At 41.8% G+C, this 18541-nt stretch overlaps 1 protein-coding gene across 1 annotated transcript; it reads left to right on the top strand.

Moving 5' to 3' along the window:
• Window positions 1–1000: 1000 nt before the first annotated feature.
• Window positions 1001–17261, top strand: dgat2 (diacylglycerol O-acyltransferase 2). The gene is made up of 8 exons (XM_088921924.1): window positions 1001–1412; window positions 6028–6156; window positions 6722–6829; window positions 7386–7456; window positions 12563–12767; window positions 13332–13506; window positions 14454–14656; window positions 15288–17261. The coding sequence occupies exons 1-8, from the start codon at window positions 1373–1375 to the stop codon at window positions 15440–15442; spliced, it is 1086 nt and encodes a 361-aa protein (XP_088778050.1). The 5' UTR covers window positions 1001–1372; the 3' UTR covers window positions 15443–17261.
• Window positions 17262–18541: the final 1280 nt, after the last annotated feature.

Below are 18541 nucleotides of genomic sequence, written 5' to 3' on the forward strand. Positions count from 1 at the left end.
GGACGCCATCACAGGACACCCAGAGAGAGGCAGACGCACTCACACCCTACATCAATATATGCATTATAACGATTATCTACATCTTTTTTTTCCTCCTTGTGAGGCCTATGTATCACAGATCAAAGAAGTTCATTTTGCATTGTCACTAAATGTCTGTCATTTTGGTGCCCCTCCTTCCTACTCCCTTCTGCAGGACAGCTGTTGAGGCAGCTGATGGCGTGCAGAACACCGTGCTTAACCAAGACAGTCGTTTCAATGTATTCAGGGGGGCTTAGGGTAACAGCTTGGATGCAAAATCAAACTTCAGAGAAATCAAACAATAAAGTATTACCCTACTCCATTCTTATTGACCTGTGCAACATGATAGCGATTTGAAGGCAAGTAACTTTCTAGCCATCTCATCCAGGCCTTTTACAAAATAATACAAGCACTCAGACCCATGGTATTCTCTCTGTTTCACCTGATTGGCTAAAAGCCTTTACTAGTACTAAGTAAAAGCCACAGATGCTGTGTACTGTACATACCGTTTAAATACACAGACTTGAAACTAGCCAGAAAAGGCCATATTTACACAACTGTCTTTATTAATGCCGACTAAGAAACCAGAGGTCACTGTGGGATATTCTCTGACAAGCAACGATATTCTTCAATCGTGATACTAAAACGAAATCCGCTGCTTATTTAATGGAGATGTTTTCAGATCTGCCACTGTACTTGAATCGAATTTACCTAAAAAAAATTAAAGAAACCGAAAGCTACAACTCTCTTAACAACAGAAAGGTATAAGAAAATCGCGCGAATACTTCAATAAAGCAGGAATGAAGGCCTTTATTTTTGCATTATCTTAACGATTACGGATTTGGAAATAAATAAAAAAAAACAAACAAATAAACAAATCTGAATCTGAAACTAAAACCTAACCGGCAGTATAAAATATGTCAAAACTACCGAACTCTGTTTGTTATACATGCAGCTACACTGCAGTAATCAGTATTCAAGCTACATTGCCTTCACCTGTTCTGCAAGCGAGGAACTGCATTGCAACCAGGCATTTAATTGTGCGACGGATACGACGGGCATTTCTCGGGAGCTGCCTTAGTTTTTGTTCTGTTATTAGAGCATATTTCTGCATACAATGTTTAGAAGTGTGTTATGTATTCAGAAAATAAATTAATTGTGACAGAAGACTTCCTAACATCTGTATCCTCCTTTCAGCGAGTGCTTAGCTCCTCCCCCGACAGTTAAATCCGTGCTCGCAGCCTGGAGAGCGAGTTAGTCAAAGGTAATCATGGTAGTGTAACAAGGCTGTATCAAGTAAACTTTTCATTTCTTTTTTTTCCTTCTTCATCTGATTATATCCAAAGACTCAATTATGAAGACGATAATTGCTGCGTATTCCGGCGTTTTACGAGGTAACGCATTTCAGTCTCGGTTCCAGGTTCATCTTAAACGTCATATTTGAGTATTAATGTTCTGTCTTTTCGCTGTATTGTTATACAGATACAGTATGTCAATATTTCCATAGCCGATATTTGGCAACTACAGTGCGACATTGACTGCAAGGTGGATTCCACGATGGCTGACATTATTAAACATTTACGCAAATCGTTATTTGTAGCTGACAATTTCTGGGTGGCGTTCGGTGAATTCATGTAACGCAAATATTCTTCCATAAAAGCCGTTTACAATGTAGCGCCATAAAAAAAACAAACAAACATTTGTCAGACCTTGTTGGTGATTTATAGGTTTTCGGTTTTTGTTTTTAACATCCTCGGCTGATCTAGATAGAAAACGCTCCATTTTAAGATGCGACAGTTACAGATTTCGGACATGATGAGGCAGACAGGACGTCTTCAAGGAAGAATAACGTACAAAATAATTTTCATATGCCTGCGCTGCCGACTTCCGAACGAGCCCTGTCCCCTTTCAGAAATGTACAGTTTTCCTGTGTGTTCAGTCGTATTCTGTTTGCTGTAATTTATAGTGGAGTCAAAACCGGGATATGTAGAAGTGCGGTGCATTTGTAATGAAGTTCAGTTCTTGCTAATCGTGGTAAATGATGAGAAGCAGTCCTCGACACAGCACTGTACCGCTTCGGATACCGTCTGGAAGACCTGCTAGCCCTGTGGTACCCTGACTGGTACCCACCACTCCGTGTCAGCCTCGTCTATCCACCGGGATATGTATGGACAGTACTTGTGTCTATCCTTGCTTTTCCATCTCCTGCTTCTCCTAGGAGTGAAGTTCTGCTGTGCACCAGGCAGAGGTTATTTCCTTGATGGCATTACAGGTTATCCGGTATTGGAAGAGTTCTACAGTATATGTGAACCTGCAAGTGATTAGGGGCTCAGTGCAGCTGCAAGAGAGAAGATTCCCTTTGCAGGAAGGGACTGGATTTGTGGAGGTTCTTGCTGTAACCTTTGCTTTAAAAACGCAGTTTATCTGGTGCTACTCATCTAAAGTCACCCCGGTGGTGATAGTACCCTACAAAGTGAAGGTTTTGGTTTCTTTTCATGTATCTTGAAAGAACAATGCCGGTAATGTAATTTTAAAAATAAATTGTGCTTCCATGTTTTTTTTTTATACTGATTCTAGTCCCATACAAGATTAGATCTAAATGTTTTATTTAGATACCAAGATCTTTCCTTTTGGCAGACAAGAACATTTACGTAATGCCCAATACATTTTTATTTAACCATTTTACATTGATGGCTTGGTTTGGTCAAATTAAGTGATTAAAAAAATAATGCCTCGTTTTTGCTGAATGAATTACTTAAGTCAGGACAGAGTAGCTTGATCTGCAGGTCATCGTCAAAATCTGGGGTACAGTACTGTATGCCATTGATGATAAATTGATGAAGTGCATATTTTGCCTAGGAAAATGTTTCTTACACTTAATGATTTTAGGAAGTGTGGGGTGTTTTGAAAGCCTCATATACTGTAAGCAGTGTGTTCCCAACCTTAAGTTTTCAAGCTAAATTCTTTGCTGATGAGTTGTTCTTAGCAAAGCAAGTCATTCATGTCTTCTGGTTTGTCTGTATGCTCCATGTGACCTTTAAGGTACTTTAAATACCTCTACTAGTATAAAATCAGAAATGCGAAACCTTGATTTTTAGAACAAACACATTTGTAGGTCAATGCTTGTTCCTTTCATTACGAAATTAAGATTTCATCCAGTGTGTCATTCCACGAATTTCTATAGTATGAAATCAAAAATGTTGTCTTCAAAGTTTTTTCTTCTTGGTGGATTTTGTTCCAGCTTAATGTGAGATGATCATATCACATCACATGGGCATTTCAGTGTATGCTGGTGTTAATGTGAAGCAAACATTATGTATAACATGGCCCTGTGAACTCTTACTCAGGCTGATTTCCACTTTTCTGTAAGTGAATCAATTAGGCAAATACCCATTTCATCATTTCTCTCTTTTGGTGGGGGAATGGATAACAGCTTAAACATTTGTCTTTTTTTTTGTTCCTTCTTAATGGATGTCTATTCAGGTTTACTTCCTCTTTTATAACTGCATGTTAATGTTTTGAGCACTAGGATCACAGCTTAACGACTCTTCTTCCTTGAGTATAATTTTTCCCATCAAAGCATGAAAGTTTCATAGCTGTATTTGACAATCATTTCTGATAGTGCATTGAGTACTTCTTTCAAAGGATCGAAATAGTAGATATAATGTGTCTTTTTGTACTCATTGGTGAAAAATACATGTACCCACAAGAACAATAAATGGAGCAGAAATGAATATTTTAAGTACTGATTTAAATTGCAGTATGCACACATTCTTATATAAAAGAAAATGGTGTGGTATTTTCTGGGCCTTCCTTAGAGAATAAGGTTGTGCTCACTCCTTCTGTGCATCTTTGACTGTTGGATCTGGCTGTATTTTCAGCTGTTGAAAATGTGAATTAATTGAGCACAGTAGTTCTGTGTCATCCATGAATAGTACCCATTTTTTTAACCCTGACTTGCTGTAAGGAGCTAAACTGACCTTAGGCTGCTCTCTTCAGTAACATTCTGTAGTAAGTTACCTTTAGCTTTCTACGGGTAAGGATATTTTTATAGCTTTTTGTTTTAACTACAATCCAGGAGGCTGTGGGAACAGTGCAGTCCCAGCTAGCAGTGTCTTGTCTGTGGCTCGGGTACTGTACCTCTGCAGAGAGACGTGGAGAGCTCGTCTGTAAAGTGTGGTACAATGTGTTTTATTCCAGGTGCTCCAGTTTCATACCTTCTTTTAAAGGGCACGCTGGCTGGGCTGATTGGATACTCCAAATTGTCCCTAGTGCCTGTGCACTTGCCATGCTACGGACTGGATTCCTATCCAGTGTATTACCTTGCTTTGTGCCTCTGGAGTTGCCCCCACCTTTATTCACTTTAAATAAGCAGCTTTTCAATGGAGGTTTGAGGTCCTCGGTCATATCCCCTGGTGTTGTATAAATGTGGAGGAACGTGTCAGTGGTAGAGCTGGACATTTGGAAAGCAGGTCTTGCAGCACCGTGTCCCCTGGATAGCTGGTGTTTGAGGTTTCAAATCATCAGCACCTGAAGAGCTGAGAGACGCTGTTACACTGCTCCAGTTAAGCACAGGACACTGAAATGAAATAAAAGCCCAGAGATGCTGGCCCTCCAGGACCAGATCTGAACACCCAGGTGTTCTACAAGCAGTCATGTTGGATGCACTGAACAGTGCTTTTCTGTGGCAGGGGAATGACATGCACAGACTGAGCCTCCCAGGGCTGGTATGGGACAGCAGTCAAAAAAAGAAAACCTTCCGTGTTTCCTTTTTACCAACAGTTTGCAAATCTGTTACTTTTTTTTTTGCCCAAAAAGTGTCACTGTTCTATTCATGCTCTTTTCTTTTCACGTGATTTTGTTTTTAAATGAAAGCTCTTGACGATGACCTTACTTCACCAGTCACGTGAGCTCTCCGTGGGTTATAATGCGATTTCAAGCTTTAGTGAATGAAAAGATTACCATGGAAGTTTGGACTAGGCAACTAGCTGATTATATGTGCTTTTCCCTAAATGCAACCAGATGCCCATTTGATGGGGGGGAGTCTTTATTCAGGGGAGTGCTGGCATTGAATTGGTGGAAAATACTAGCTTGACTAGGTCAATAGCCTTGTTAAAACTTGGTACAAAATTCTCTCTATCACCTGTGAAACAATACAGAAGTAACTCAGAAACAAGGCCTAGGGAAGTTAGGAGCCAGGGTATTGTTTTCTTCTGGGATCTCAAATCCCTGAGCAGCCCAGGTCTCTTGGGATCAACCACCCCATCTTTCCTGGGTGTCCTGCCATGGTTGTGTGTCAACGTCAACCCCCAGCTTGATGTGGTTCAGCATTTGGGTTCATTGAAACAGCATTTTACAGTATTAAAACAACATGGGCGTTTGTGACAGGACTCCTAGAGGTTCATTTTATGTTGCAGAGCTGTATCCGTGGCAACCGGGACCTTGCTGATTCTCAGCAAAGCAGTGATGAGATGGAAATCTCCTCGTCTGCAAAAAGATGGAGACTACAGACAAATGAATCCAGCTCTTAACGTGTTGTGCACACTGGATTAATGCCTTTCTGTTCCTGGCTGCTTGGCTGTGTAACTCTTCAGCCGAAGCGGTTTTGAAGACAGAGCTAACGCTGTGTGTTTTGAAGTGAGAAATTTCCTATGGTTACCTCTGTCATACGACTGTGTCCTCAATTACAAATCTGTCTCGCCACGATATTGTTGAAAGTTTTAGATGTGTACAGCAGAAAGGTGACGCCATTTTTGAGAGCTCTGTGCTAGCACCCAACCTCTAGACTGCGCAGTGGGAGAAATCTGATTTATTTGTCTTGGAACATCAAAGACAGAACCTCGCTGTGTGCAAGTGACGGTAAAAAGCCTTCGCAGAAAAGAGTCGCTCAAAAAAAATTGCACAAGCAAAAAAACTCAAAACTGAGCTGCTGCCGATGCTGTTAATGGAGGAAGTGGAGAGGGCGGCCTGTAGTGACGTCACCTGTGTCCTCTTCTCCGCTCTGCGTAGGTACTGGCTCCAGCATCCTCTCTGCCTTCCAGGACCTGCCCTCGGCCCCCTGGCCCACGCGGGCGAGAGTGGAGAAGCAGCTGCAGATCATCTCGGTGATGCAGTGGGTCCTCAGCTTCCTCATCATGGGTGAGGAGCCGTGGGAAACCAGCGCTCAGCTGCCCGGGACACACCCCCTGCAGTGCCACACTGTCGAGAGTCGAGCCTCAGTTGTAGAGTCAAGTAATTCCTGATTGGCTGGGCTCAAGTATGTTCTGTTTAATTTTAATAAGATGAGATAAGAGCACTTTATTGGCCATTTTCTTGAATTAGGAATTTGTCTTTTCGCATACCTCAACTTGCTCTCCATGAGACACACAGACAGGGAGAGGAGCTTGGGGTCAGAGCGCAGGGTCAGACACTTAGCAGGTCTGCTTTCAGTTTTTGTTGCCCTGACATTACAGTCTATGTGCATCAGTTAAAGGGAAAAATAGATTTGAAAATTTCAGCTTTCATTCCTGCAAAAGTGGAATGGAACTGTTTAGTTTGAGAGCCACTAGGAAGGTCCTGTTGGTATACAGTATGTGGTTTTAACATTTAATTGAAGCTACTGCATACAAAGTGGTATTTCCATGTATTCAATGTTAAGGTTTCTTCAATCAGAATTAGAAGACTTCTTAAGGTGTTTAAAAGCAACTCTTGTCTGTTTCTCTAGGTGCAGCATGCACTGTGGTCCTGATGTATGTGTTTTGCACAGACTGCTGGCTGTTTGCTGCCATGTACATGGCATGGATGATCTTCGACTGGGACACCCCAACACAAGGCAAGCTACTCCACACACTGTAAAACTATTGTTTTACAGATGCTAGAAAAAAAGTAAGCCTTCAGTACATTTTCAAAGGTCTCCTGCCTCACTATATGCATATCTCTCACCTGGAGTGAGCATGGATATTGGAGATTAAAATCAGGAGATGCGAGCAATGCTTCATATAAAAGGAAATGCTCTGAGGTTTAACGTGATCCAATACAGGCACTATCTGCTTATGCATGTGTACCACTTTGTTGTACTCTGTTGATGTAAATTTTATTTTCCTCAAAAAGGATTCTAGCCGTGTTTTAATAGTGGAATAGTCTGGCTCATCAATCTTGGCATTGAGCTATAAAAGCATAAAAGTTACAGATCATTGCTCCATCAGGAGCTAATTTAATAAAAGTGATGTCCAATGTTCAAGCACTAAGGATGGCTTAATTGAAGGGCAAACCTTGCTTTGAAGTTATGACTGCAGTGAAATGTCATCTGCACTTACTAGTCAAGCAGTTACGTGCAGGTAGGAACATGAGCTTGCATATTTTTAATTTCTTTCCTGCATTGCTATTAGGGGGGAGAAGATCCTCATGGGTCAGGAACTGGACAGTGTGGAGATATTTCAGGGACTACTTTCCTATCAGAGTAAGTGTTTTGCTTACAGTATGTATTCATTCCTGCTCCTATTAAGCGTATTGTATTGTGACGGGTTGTAACAAGAAAATATGTTTAATCCCTGCTGTATATTCACAACGCCCAATACAATCCTAAACAAATGTGACCATTCTGAACAAATGTCAAAGCTGGAGATTAAGAAAAAATATTCAGTGGAATATTTTCTTTTTTTGTTCCATATGGTAATAATGGAAGGTAAGGTATTTATTCAAATAGGGGAGCACAGCCTATTTTTATGAGGGGAATATGCTCTAACAGAGGTTTACCAGACTCTGAGTATTATATCTCAGACTATTATCTTTCCACTACCATATCTGAAACAGATCAGGTATGGTCTCAGAGTAATTGGTAGTAAGTACATACGTGCTGAGCTGGTATTTTTAATATTAACTAGGTCTGAAGTCTTTTTATCAGTTTGCAAGAAAGCACTGGGGACAAGAGGAGTCTTGGTCATGAGCCCAGCAGTAGATATGCTATCTGTCTGCTCTTTGCTGTCTTAGTGCTGTGCTCAGCCCCATCTCTTCATTCTGGGTGCACCTGTGTCAAGACGCCCAGCAATCTGCCACGAGAGCAGGCAGTCATGTAGACTTTGTTCTTCTGATAGGAGACGTGCCCATCTGTTATGAGTGCAGTTTTGCTCTTCTTGTACCCGGAGGCTGACAGTAGCTCCTGGATAGTGGTCTTATCACCTGGAGGTGGGGAGGGGGGAGTGTGGGGGCAGTAAGCACTAATGACTACCCACCCTACCCGCATGGATTACGGTTGTTCTTAATGGGCAAATGTAAGAGCAGATGGACAACAAATGTAAAAAAACAACATGTTTAGTGCAGATGATAAGCACCCACAAGATATGGACTATAAATATGTAGCCTGAATCGTTGCTGATTTTGCATTTTTTTAGTTTGTAGTCCCTTACGTGTCTACTGTACGAGGAAAGTCTCACACCTCTTCTAGAACTGACGGAAATTCTTGCATACCTACTGTAGTTGTACCTGATGCAGTACTGAGATAAACATCACTGACCATAAGGAAGTCTATATATATTGTATAGACTAATTCCAATCTGAAGAAGAAAGAAGAAACTATTTTTTGACTGTTGAGTCTGCTTTTCGGATCTGTGTGGCTGTAATACTCAGTATTGCGTATGGATTTCTATTGATTAAATCCACTTGACCTGCATATTGTGCTTCATTTAGGCACATTTCATTTAAAGTATAGAGAAGTTATTGGATGCGTTATTAGGAATTAAAATTAAATTAAACTGGCATGCATTTAGTATTGTTTTGATTTATGGAATATTGTTTCAATGCTGTGTGAGCCTATTTGACCTGCTGTAAATAGGGCATACTGTAGTTCCCCGATTCTACCAGTATGAGAGAGGTTTTGACAGTTAAAGAACAGAACATAGTGAGATGCCAGCCTAGTGCCACAGACGAGAAAATGTAATCCCTGGTGTTCTTGCAGATTTTCAAACTTCCAGCGCCTTCACCTTGCCTACACTTTTGATGTTTGGAATAGTTTAAGGTGAATTGTTTTGCCTAGGAATAAACATGGGAAGATTCACTCCTACTGCCCTGGCCCTGAAATTGTACTGTAGATACAGTAGGTTAGGATATTTGGCTCCAGCCGACAGTTTCTCTCCATCCTGCCAGTGAGATCAGAAACTGATGACACATCTGTGGCACAGTGGCTTGTGTATGCAGTGCTGCACGTTGCTTTTAATGACCTCCCCTTAGTCACAGAATAACCCTTATAGATTGCATAACAAACTTCCTTATGCTGTTGGGATCTTAAGAAATCATAGCTGTGTTGTACTGCAGTGTGCTGTATCAGTCTCAGTCTTTTACTGCTGCCAGAGGGTGATTGTGATCTCAGGGTTTTGAAACCTATTGACTATGACAAAGTGAATTTGAACAGTTACTACAGCTGAAGTATTGTAAACATGTTATTAATAATGTTTAAATGCTGATACTATCACAAGCTGACCAAAAGCCGTAGCCGAGACAGTTTTGTTTCATTAAAGTGGGTGAAAAGTCAGCTAACCCAGGTAGTGACTCGATGATGACTAATGGGCAAGAATCTTCTGTAGTGTTGTCACTGCGCTGTGAACTTTTGCCTAGTTTACGTTTGTACGTGAAATCTGGAATAACCCAGCTTTTCGGGCCTGTGAATCACAGTGACGAAATGGGAAATACAGTGTTCTGATGTGAAGTCTTCGGTTATTTGGCAAATCTTGAACTCTGTCTTATTTACTACAGTCTTCCTTGAGTCTTGCTTGATTAAGAGCACAGGGGGCATGAATTACTCAAAGCAGCATTGAAGATCTCTGTCCTGGACAGAGCATTGAAATGAGCCGAAAGACCAAATGGTCACTTAAAAGCCTCCTGTGACTCCAGTTCAACTCATAACAACAAACCATAAAACGACGAGCTCACTGCTTGAAACCAAATTATTTTGGGTCAGGGGTCTTCCCTTGGCTTCAGCTGAAGCTGGGCAGAGGTATCGGAGCAGATTAGCTTTAAAGCAAACCCATCCGATAGGTTTTTACTTTCTTCAGTTCTGCTGTCTTTTTGTATCCAGAAACCTGCCAGCTGTATTTTTAAACTAGTCAAACTATTGGCTATAGCATTTACTTAATGAGTTAATCAGCTTTAAAGCTCTGAAGTACAGTAGATGAATTCTTTAGATTTTTTTCCTTCTCTCCTTTTGTCCCCTGCTTATGTATTGTATTTAGTCTGGTGATCCAGAGAATTAGTAGATAATGTAGAACTGAAACAACTGTTGTTAAAAAAAGGAAAAAAGGTTGTGTTCACCTAGATAATGCGGAATACCTTTATCAGTGTGCTTGGTAGAGTAGAATGATAAGTGCCATAAATAAATTGACTGCTTATTGTTTGGCCTAGAGTTGCAGGGGTGCAAACAACAGACTGCTAGATTACAGTTTGCTGGCAGTTGTTGGGCAAGTTGGTTTGCTGGCAGGTGTTAAAGCAAACTCCCAAGAGACAAAGTGCAGATCTGTGACTCAAAGTCCTCAGCTGGGTGTTGTGCAACTCCTGGCGCCCCTGTGTAGCATGCAAGGGAGTCGTGGCTGGATCAGTGGGTGGGGGGGACAACGTTTAGATATGTGCCTCAGCAGGTTAGGCATCTCCATGGGATTCTTCATGGCAGCACTATTCGTACAAGTGGTTCTATGGAAATGCAATTAAATCTCAGGAGGCACTTTACCCAAAGGGTTGTGGGAGTATACAACAAGCTATCCAGCCACACCCAGTGTCTTTCAAGAAATGGCTTGACGAGACTCTTGAATCAATTCACTACTAGCTGCTAAACATGCTGGTTAGACTGCATGTCCTCCTCTTATGTTATTTATGTATACCCTTTCTTATATTCTTACTAGGATTTTTTCCGCTTTCAGTACATAAGAGTATTAATTCAATGGGCACCATCCAATTAATTCTGGACAGTGTGCATCTTCTCCTTCAATTTGCTTTACTATAGTTCAGTGAAAAAATGTCCTCGATATTCCTCTGGTGCAGAACATCAGGAAGGAACCTAAAGGTAGTGACATACTGTAGCAGGATAGCAAAGGTAACTTGTTTTACTTGCCATCTGGATCATAAAATTTAATTGTTAATGTATTTTCTTTAGACTGAAAGCAACTTTTAATTTCCAAGATGTATCCTTAGCTCAGTGGTCCTTTCTTTTATTCTAATTTATGGAACACTAGATTTTTTTTCTAGTTGGAACACATTTGCTACTGTATGTATAACATTTCAAGCAACACTAAAATAATTCCCATTGTACGTGAGCAGACCCGGATTCTGTAATTTTCACACCAGTCTTTAGCACCTAGGTTAGGTAACTTTATTTGAAACTACACTGAGAAAGTGAAAATCTAGGGATCAGTTCTAATACTGCAGTGATGTAAAAGATTTAACGACGTTTCTGCATGGATTGTGCACGTGCCAGTGGTTTAGAAACTATGACGCAACCACATTCTATTGAAATTCACATACATCTCGCCAGGCGCTGCCTTGTGAATATCTTGAGTGCTAATTCCAAACGCTTTTCAAGATAAAGCAAAGCACAGCTGTTGTTTGCAGCCAAGGGGTTTTAAAACACTTTTCACATTTGCAGCTGAACTGTATTTATTAAATCCTCAGTGACTTTGTTTGCTTCATGTTTACTGTAGCTGGGGGAATGTGTGCAAGATGGGGCTCGATAAGTTGTTGACATATTGTACTCTATGGCAACCCAGTTCTGTCAGGGGTATCCATCTTACTTAGAAGGCTGTCTGCTTGGCTTCCACTTCTGCCTTGCGGTGAGGAATATGTTGGGTTAGAAATGCTAACATTGCTGCACCGTTTTATGGGACCATCTAAATAACACAAATGAGAATTAATTCAAGGTTGCTGAAGGAGATTAAAGTCTAGACTGGAAACTGTGTTGTCCAAGACTGCAGTGCTGTACCTGCTGTACAGTACCTTTCTATATCTGGACCTACAGTACCATAGAAGGTCTTGGTGGGGTTTTCTCTTTTTTTTTTCTCTTCCCAGTTCTGATGCTACTTCTTGAAATATCGGCAATGTAACCAGTGCATTTGTAATAAATGCTCTATGCTCAAAGAAAGAGACTTTGTTCATGATCATTACAGGTCCTTGTGTGGGTTTGCAGGACTGCCAGATTGTGGCTTTGTTTTCCTTTTAAATGTTTTCTTTGCCGCTGAGAAAAAATGTTTGCATCACTTTCGGATATAATACTATGGCATAGAGTGTTAGATGCATTTTCTTTAATCAGGCCAGTGGACAAAAGAATTTTCAGCAAGATTTGTAGTCTTGTGAACAAGCAATCCCACCTTTGAATGCACAATCCCTTATTTGCAAAGAGAGAATTCCTGCATTTAGTGCTAATGGTGGCTGGCAGCATAGCTGAATAAAAACTATTAACATATTTCTCCTCTGTCTCCAATATACCATTGATCGAGAAGAAATGCAGTTTCTGCGAAGGTGCAGACTGGAGGAGAGTGCATGAGAGAATGTAACTAAAGTTTTTGCTTTTCCTGCATCTTGTTTGCAGCTGATTAAAACACACAACCTGCTGCCCAGCAGAAATTACATCTTTGGCTATCATCCCCATGGCATCTTCTGTTTCGGAGCGTTCTGCAACTTTGGGACAGAAGCTACTGGGTTTGCCAAGAAATTCCCTGGAATCCGCCCCTCGCTTGCCACGCTGGCCGGCAACTTCCGGCTGCCATTGTTGAGAGAATATCTCATGTCTGGAGGTGAGCAGCTGATGCACGATGCAGTCAGTAGGTGGGGATTTTACAGTATGTACAGTAAACCAATGAACTTGTGCTGAACATGGGTCGTCTCCCAGTTAATCGCGAGTTGGGTTGCGAGATGCCTTGTATAACATCTCAGTGAAGGATTTAAAAATCTGTCAAGAAAAAAAAGGCTGGATATACAAAGCTTAAGGGAAAAGTGCTGTTGCAACAGAAAGCACTATATCAGGGAGCATTGAGCTTTGCCCTCTTGTACAGCTGGAGAGCAGAGGATGTGCTCATGTAACAGCTGTAGCCAGTTGCATGCTCTTGCTTAAGTTGGGTTTATTGATTTGGTTTTATCAGTGCCATCTTTACAGTAACCACAGGAGTTTGTTTTGGTCTTGGATCAATTGCAGTGCAGGGCCTGTGAGAGAGAGAGTTTGGCATTTAATGGGAAAATTGTTAAATTTGAACATGAGAATTGTTACATTATCATACGAACGATTATTAAACCAGGCTTTGACTTGAAGTAATTTGCACTTGTCTCAGAGCTGACCTCAACAGTGCCCTTTTCTTTCTTAGGCATCTGCCCTGTGAACCGTGATTCCATCGATTACATTCTGTCGCGCAACGGGACGGGCAACGCGGTTGTCATTGTCGTTGGGGGCGCCGCTGAGTCTCTGGACTGCGCCCCGGGCATGAACTCGGTCACCCTGAAGAACCGCAAGGGATTTGTGAAGCTGGCGCTGCAGCAGGGGTAAGGAGAACGCCAGCGAACCGAGCTTCCCAGGCTGAAACCTGCAGGTCTTTAACTGTGACAAAGTCAGTAGCCAAAGGGACCCCTGGAAGAAAGGATTACCATCTGATGGGTTGATAGTAGACCGAAAAACACAACCGGGCACAAAGTGTGATGGGTATTTATTTATACAGCTTTATACTGTACCCGTCCAGTAACTACATTTGTTTGGATCCTAAGCTTGCCCATGCTGCATAGACTCATTTAGAAATTCCACCACCCGGCTGGAATTGTTCTACAAAGATTTAAGAACGTTTGCAGACAAACGGTGAAGTAAATTCTTTCCACGAAACAGTTACGGAAGGAAGTGTACTGAACAAGATTAATAAAGTACACTGTTCAAGCTCTTTGACTTCTGTGCCAAGCGCTGCAGATGGACTCTGCAGACAGACTGCAGATCTTCTTCATCTGTGTTGAAATTGTTGGTGAACGCCAGTTTGGGTTGGCGTTCTTTGTAGAGCTTTGCAATTTCAGCCTGTTTAATTAAAAGAATGGCATATATACTCAGCAAATCCCTCATGTTATGGCCTAAAGAGGCTTAAGAATTGATCTTTCCGATCAAATTAAGTTTCTCGCAGGAGCTATCACCCCGGGGGTTTCTGGAACATTCCTAGACCTCTTATTTAAAGTCGTGTGCAGGGAAACGGTCAACTGACTTGTTAAATCTGGCCCAGGATTTTGCTTTGGCCGGGCGAGCAGTTCTTGAGAGGAATCCTCTCGAAACAAAGGAACGCAGGTCTGTTCGAGTACTGAATTGAGAGAATGTCGTCCGGGAGACGTTCAGGAAGGCCTTGCGGATTAGTATTTGAGCCCTTAGGCAAAGAAGCGTCTCCTACGGGTGGGGCAGTAGGAGAAGTCTGGAGGGCATGTACAAACCCAGTGGCAACTGGTTTCTTCTTCCCTGGCAGTGCTGACCTCGTACCAGTGTACTCCTTTGGCGAGAATGAAGTGTACAAGCAGCTGATCTTTGAGAAGGGTTCCTGGGGGAGGCTGGTGCAGACGAGGTTCCAGAAGCTGATGGGTTTTGCGCCCTGTCTGTTTCATGGCTGCGGGCTGTTCTCTGCGGACTCCCGGGGCATTGTGCCATACTCCAAACCCATCAACACAGTGGGTAAGTACCCTTTGCCACATGGCTCACTGTAGCACTGGGCTGTCCTGCAGAGCTGCTATGAATGATGGGTGGCCACGTGGCCAACATTCTTCCATTCTTGGCCATAGCTCCGACTTGAAATGGGAGAAGTAGCAAAGTGGACCCTTTCCAGCTTAGTGTCAGGAGATACACGAGCTGACTCAACTTTGAAAGCCATGATGACTTAGCAGTTACCAAGCAGTTCAAGGCTTCAACTCCCCACTTTCATGCAGTGAATCCAAAAAGAGGCCATGATCAATATTTACCCTGAAGAACGCCGAGGTTATATTAATGTTTAACACTACGGCATGCTTTAAGGCTTGCATGCTGTAATGATATTAGTAGTTCATCTTTTCTGTAAAGGCCAAGTTAGCAATATGCATTAGAAATGTTCTCACGGCTTTATTGAAACCAGGTTTCAACCAGGTGTCTTCCAGAAGATGTTTTAACAAGAATCTGAAGATTCTTTAAAAAGGAAACCATGTTAAACCAGACCAGTAAAGAATTTGAGTAAATGGTGCAAGGATCTGTATTCTGCTGCACTGTCAGTGGCAAAAACCCGCTTGAGTACAGCTAACCTGTGAATTATCTTGGTTTATATTTTACTCCATAGTTGGAGAGCCCATCACCATCCCCAGGATTGAAAACCCAAGCCAGGAGGAAGTGGACCAGTATCACACCATGTACATCAGCTCCCTCCTCAAGCTTTTTGACAAGTACAAGACCCGATTTGGCCTGGCTGAGAGTGACCACTTGGTGATCCACTGAGGGGTGTGGATCCCCTGAGGGACCCGTGGCAGCTGTTCAGTTTTTCCCCTTGACAAGTGCCTGGCTCCGAGATTGGCTCAATTAAGAATGCTTGTTTTTTTTTTTTGGTCCATACTCATGGTGCCATTCCAGAAAACCCGGGTACACTATTTCCTTGAGATGAAAGTGCAGCGTTTTGTTACCTACGCTAAGTTTCTAGCAGAGGAAACTCCTACTGGGTGTAATTCACGTGCATGTTACCTCAAAATGCAGTTGAGCGGATCTAATGTGTGCTTAGTGGTTTGATAACTGAGTATTTCAGCGTTCCATCCCCTCTCATAACATTAGGAAACGACAGAAAGGACTGTAACAGATTCTCTCCAGCTGCTGGATGGTGCGCTGCCGAATTCAAGAGAATTCTTAGCTGGAGCTGTTCAATTCCTCCACTAGGTGGTACTATAGCTCTGTCTTCAGGTATTCGGGCGTCTGGCGTATTAAAATCCTCTATTTAAGAATGTATTTTTTGTAGTTGTTGCTAGGGAAAGAACTGATCATACTCTGAGTTATGCAAGAACTTCTGACTAGTTCTATAAATCAAAACAAACAGGTCAGGTAGCTTGTTTTTAACCAATTAAACAAGAGGTCCCAATGGTTTAATTATGACACATGACATTCTTGGTATAAACTCTAGATGACCTGAAAAAGCTTAAATTCAAGAAACGTTTAAGGCACTTTTAATACACCGACTTCTTCATTCTAGTGTAGTTTTAATTTGCACAATTCTGGGTTGTTCTTTCAACTAGTATAGGGTATTTTTAAGAAAAATGCACAAACAATGCAATTTTAAAGGGGACTTTGCCCTGTATAAGATATTGGTTGTTTTAAAAAAACAAACAAAAGCCAAAGAACTGTTTCTTCTGATGTGTATATACAGCCTTTATTCTGCCTGAAAGTTCTGTCGCTGTAAGTTCAGTACTGGGAATGTGTTTCAGCAGAAGCAAGCAAATCTGTGTGGAAGCATAACAAGATTGTGTTGTACAGTTGTGAAGATCTGTGTACGTATGTTGTGATTTAGTGATGCTGTTGGAACGTGACCTGACCTGAGGTTTAGTTTTCCGTTTTTGATTAAGCTACCGGACCATAAGTACAATTTACATTTCCTCATGTTTGCACTGATCTACTGCATGCATGTTCGTATCTGAAGTTCACGGTGATTAATATACCTTGTCCTCTTTTAGTCTGTGTGACTTTAAAATTTGTATTTCAGTGAAAGGCTGAGGAATATTCTTTGGGTCCCCGACCATGCTGGTAGTGTTGGTAGACTTGAAGTTGGAGTAAATGTTTGGAGGGTGGTGGTTTAGCTTGATGATCACTTATAAAAAGTCTGAGGAAGTGGATTGCAATAAATCATGAATGTTTGCAGCAAGACCTAAAAAAGCTGCCTTATTTAACAGAAGGGTGATTTACACATAGATGTTATTGGCTATGTAGTAAAAGTATCCGTGTAATTCAGTATTTCTTGATAAGATGTATATCCAATTTTGCTGTATTTTTGCCAAGCTGTTCAAGTATTTCCTGTTTTTCTAAAGAAGTTTACATGTTAAATGGATACAACAATTGAATGTCAGCATTTCAAATATTGGAATAAAGCTTGCATGCTTTTCCATCTTGACCTTTTTGCCAGTGGATTTATCACTGTCTGATTGTTAGGTGCAATGAATACATCAATTATTTGAAATGTCGTATATGCTTTATATTGTCTTTATAGTCTAAATCTTTTTTTTTTGGATTAGTTTTCTATGTTTAAAGAATAAACATGAAATCTGCCTATCTCCGTTGATAATGACTTTGCATTTGTGCTTTTTGCAAATATAGGATAAAATCACTTTATTGACCATGTACAATTTCTTGTATTAGGAACTTGTCTTTTTGCATACCCCAGCTTGCTCTCCATGAGACACACAGACAGGGAGAGAAGCTTGGGGTCAGAGCACAGGGTCGGCCATTTATACAGCGCCCCTGGAGCAGCTGGGGTTAAGGGCCTTGCTCAGGAGCCCAACGGAGTAGGATTCCTCTGCCGGCCGCGGGATACGAACCGGCAACCTTCCAGCCACAGGTGCAGCTCCTTAGCCCCAGGCACTGTACTGCCCCCTGGGGCTATAGACTCTGGGGCTCCTACAGATCATACTGTATGTGTATATATTACAGTATATCCTGAACTAGGTGGTGCCAGGTTACAGCAGGAACATGAATGCTGTTGGACTATAAGAAGAGTTACAGGTGCGAGGACATGGTTCCTCTCATCTTGCTTATTTGGTTGGAAAACCTCTTAATCTAAAATTTCTCTTCTGTAAGACTTCTTCGTTTCTGGGAGTACGGGCTCTCGCTTGCACGGAAAAGTGTTATAGTTCCGTGGGAGGTCAGTAGTGGCCCTGGCTTGCAGCTTAGGGCTGCAACCTCGTAGAACTTGGGTTTTCCCGTGTTTTACACGATTCTGGTGCCTTCAGTGCAGAGTCTGCACGTTCTCCTTGTGTTCCAGGTGCTCCGATTCCTGTCCTGCTTCCAAAGACATGCCGGTTAGGGTAATGGGTGTTTCTAAAGTGCACTCCAGTTTACTGGCATGTCGCCTAGCGTGGTAGTTCTGCCTTGTACCCCATGCTTCCAGGACAGGACAGGGCTCCAGCCCTTACCAGGAATAACCAGCTTTCTGATACCCTTCGAATGGAAGAGTAAGCCCATAAACCTTCTTGTTTTCCCCGTATTAAGACACATCCACTTCTTGACCTGGAATATATTACTCTGATACTTCCGTTTGCAGGTAACGGGGTGAATAAAGTGTCTGAACTTGCATGATTTGTGCTTCCCTGAATCCCAGCAATTAATAGGCAACGCTTGGAATTTTAAAACTTTTGGAGTTTTACTTAAGCTGGGAAATTTCCAAACAGTGTGGTGAGGTAGACACTGTGTATGGAGATAATGTGAAAGGGTTAATAGGATTGTGGCATCCCTAGTGGATAAAAACAACACCTGCTAAAGGCCTACTGTGCTATTTCAATCCACAACATGAATATAGAGGGTTTAAAGTACAGTAGTAGTTCAGCGCATTAACGACACAGATTA

The sequence above is a fragment of the Atractosteus spatula genome, chromosome 7 (assembly GCF_055471065.1).
Source record: "Atractosteus spatula isolate fAtrSpa1 chromosome 7, fAtrSpa1.hap1, whole genome shotgun sequence".
NCBI lineage: Eukaryota > Metazoa > Chordata > Actinopteri > Semionotiformes > Lepisosteidae > Atractosteus > Atractosteus spatula.

Coding starts and splice junctions, on each gene's coding strand:
- dgat2 (XM_088921924.1), top strand. CDS start 1,373: ATGAAGACGATAATTGCTGCGTATTCCGGCGTTTTACGAG. Junction 1,413..6,027: donor GTATTCCGGCGTTTTACGAG/GTAACGCATTTC, acceptor CGCTCTGCGTAG/GTACTGGCTCCAGCATCCTC. Junction 12,768..13,331: donor AGAATATCTCATGTCTGGAG/GTGAGCAGCTGA, acceptor TTTCTTTCTTAG/GCATCTGCCCTGTGAACCGT.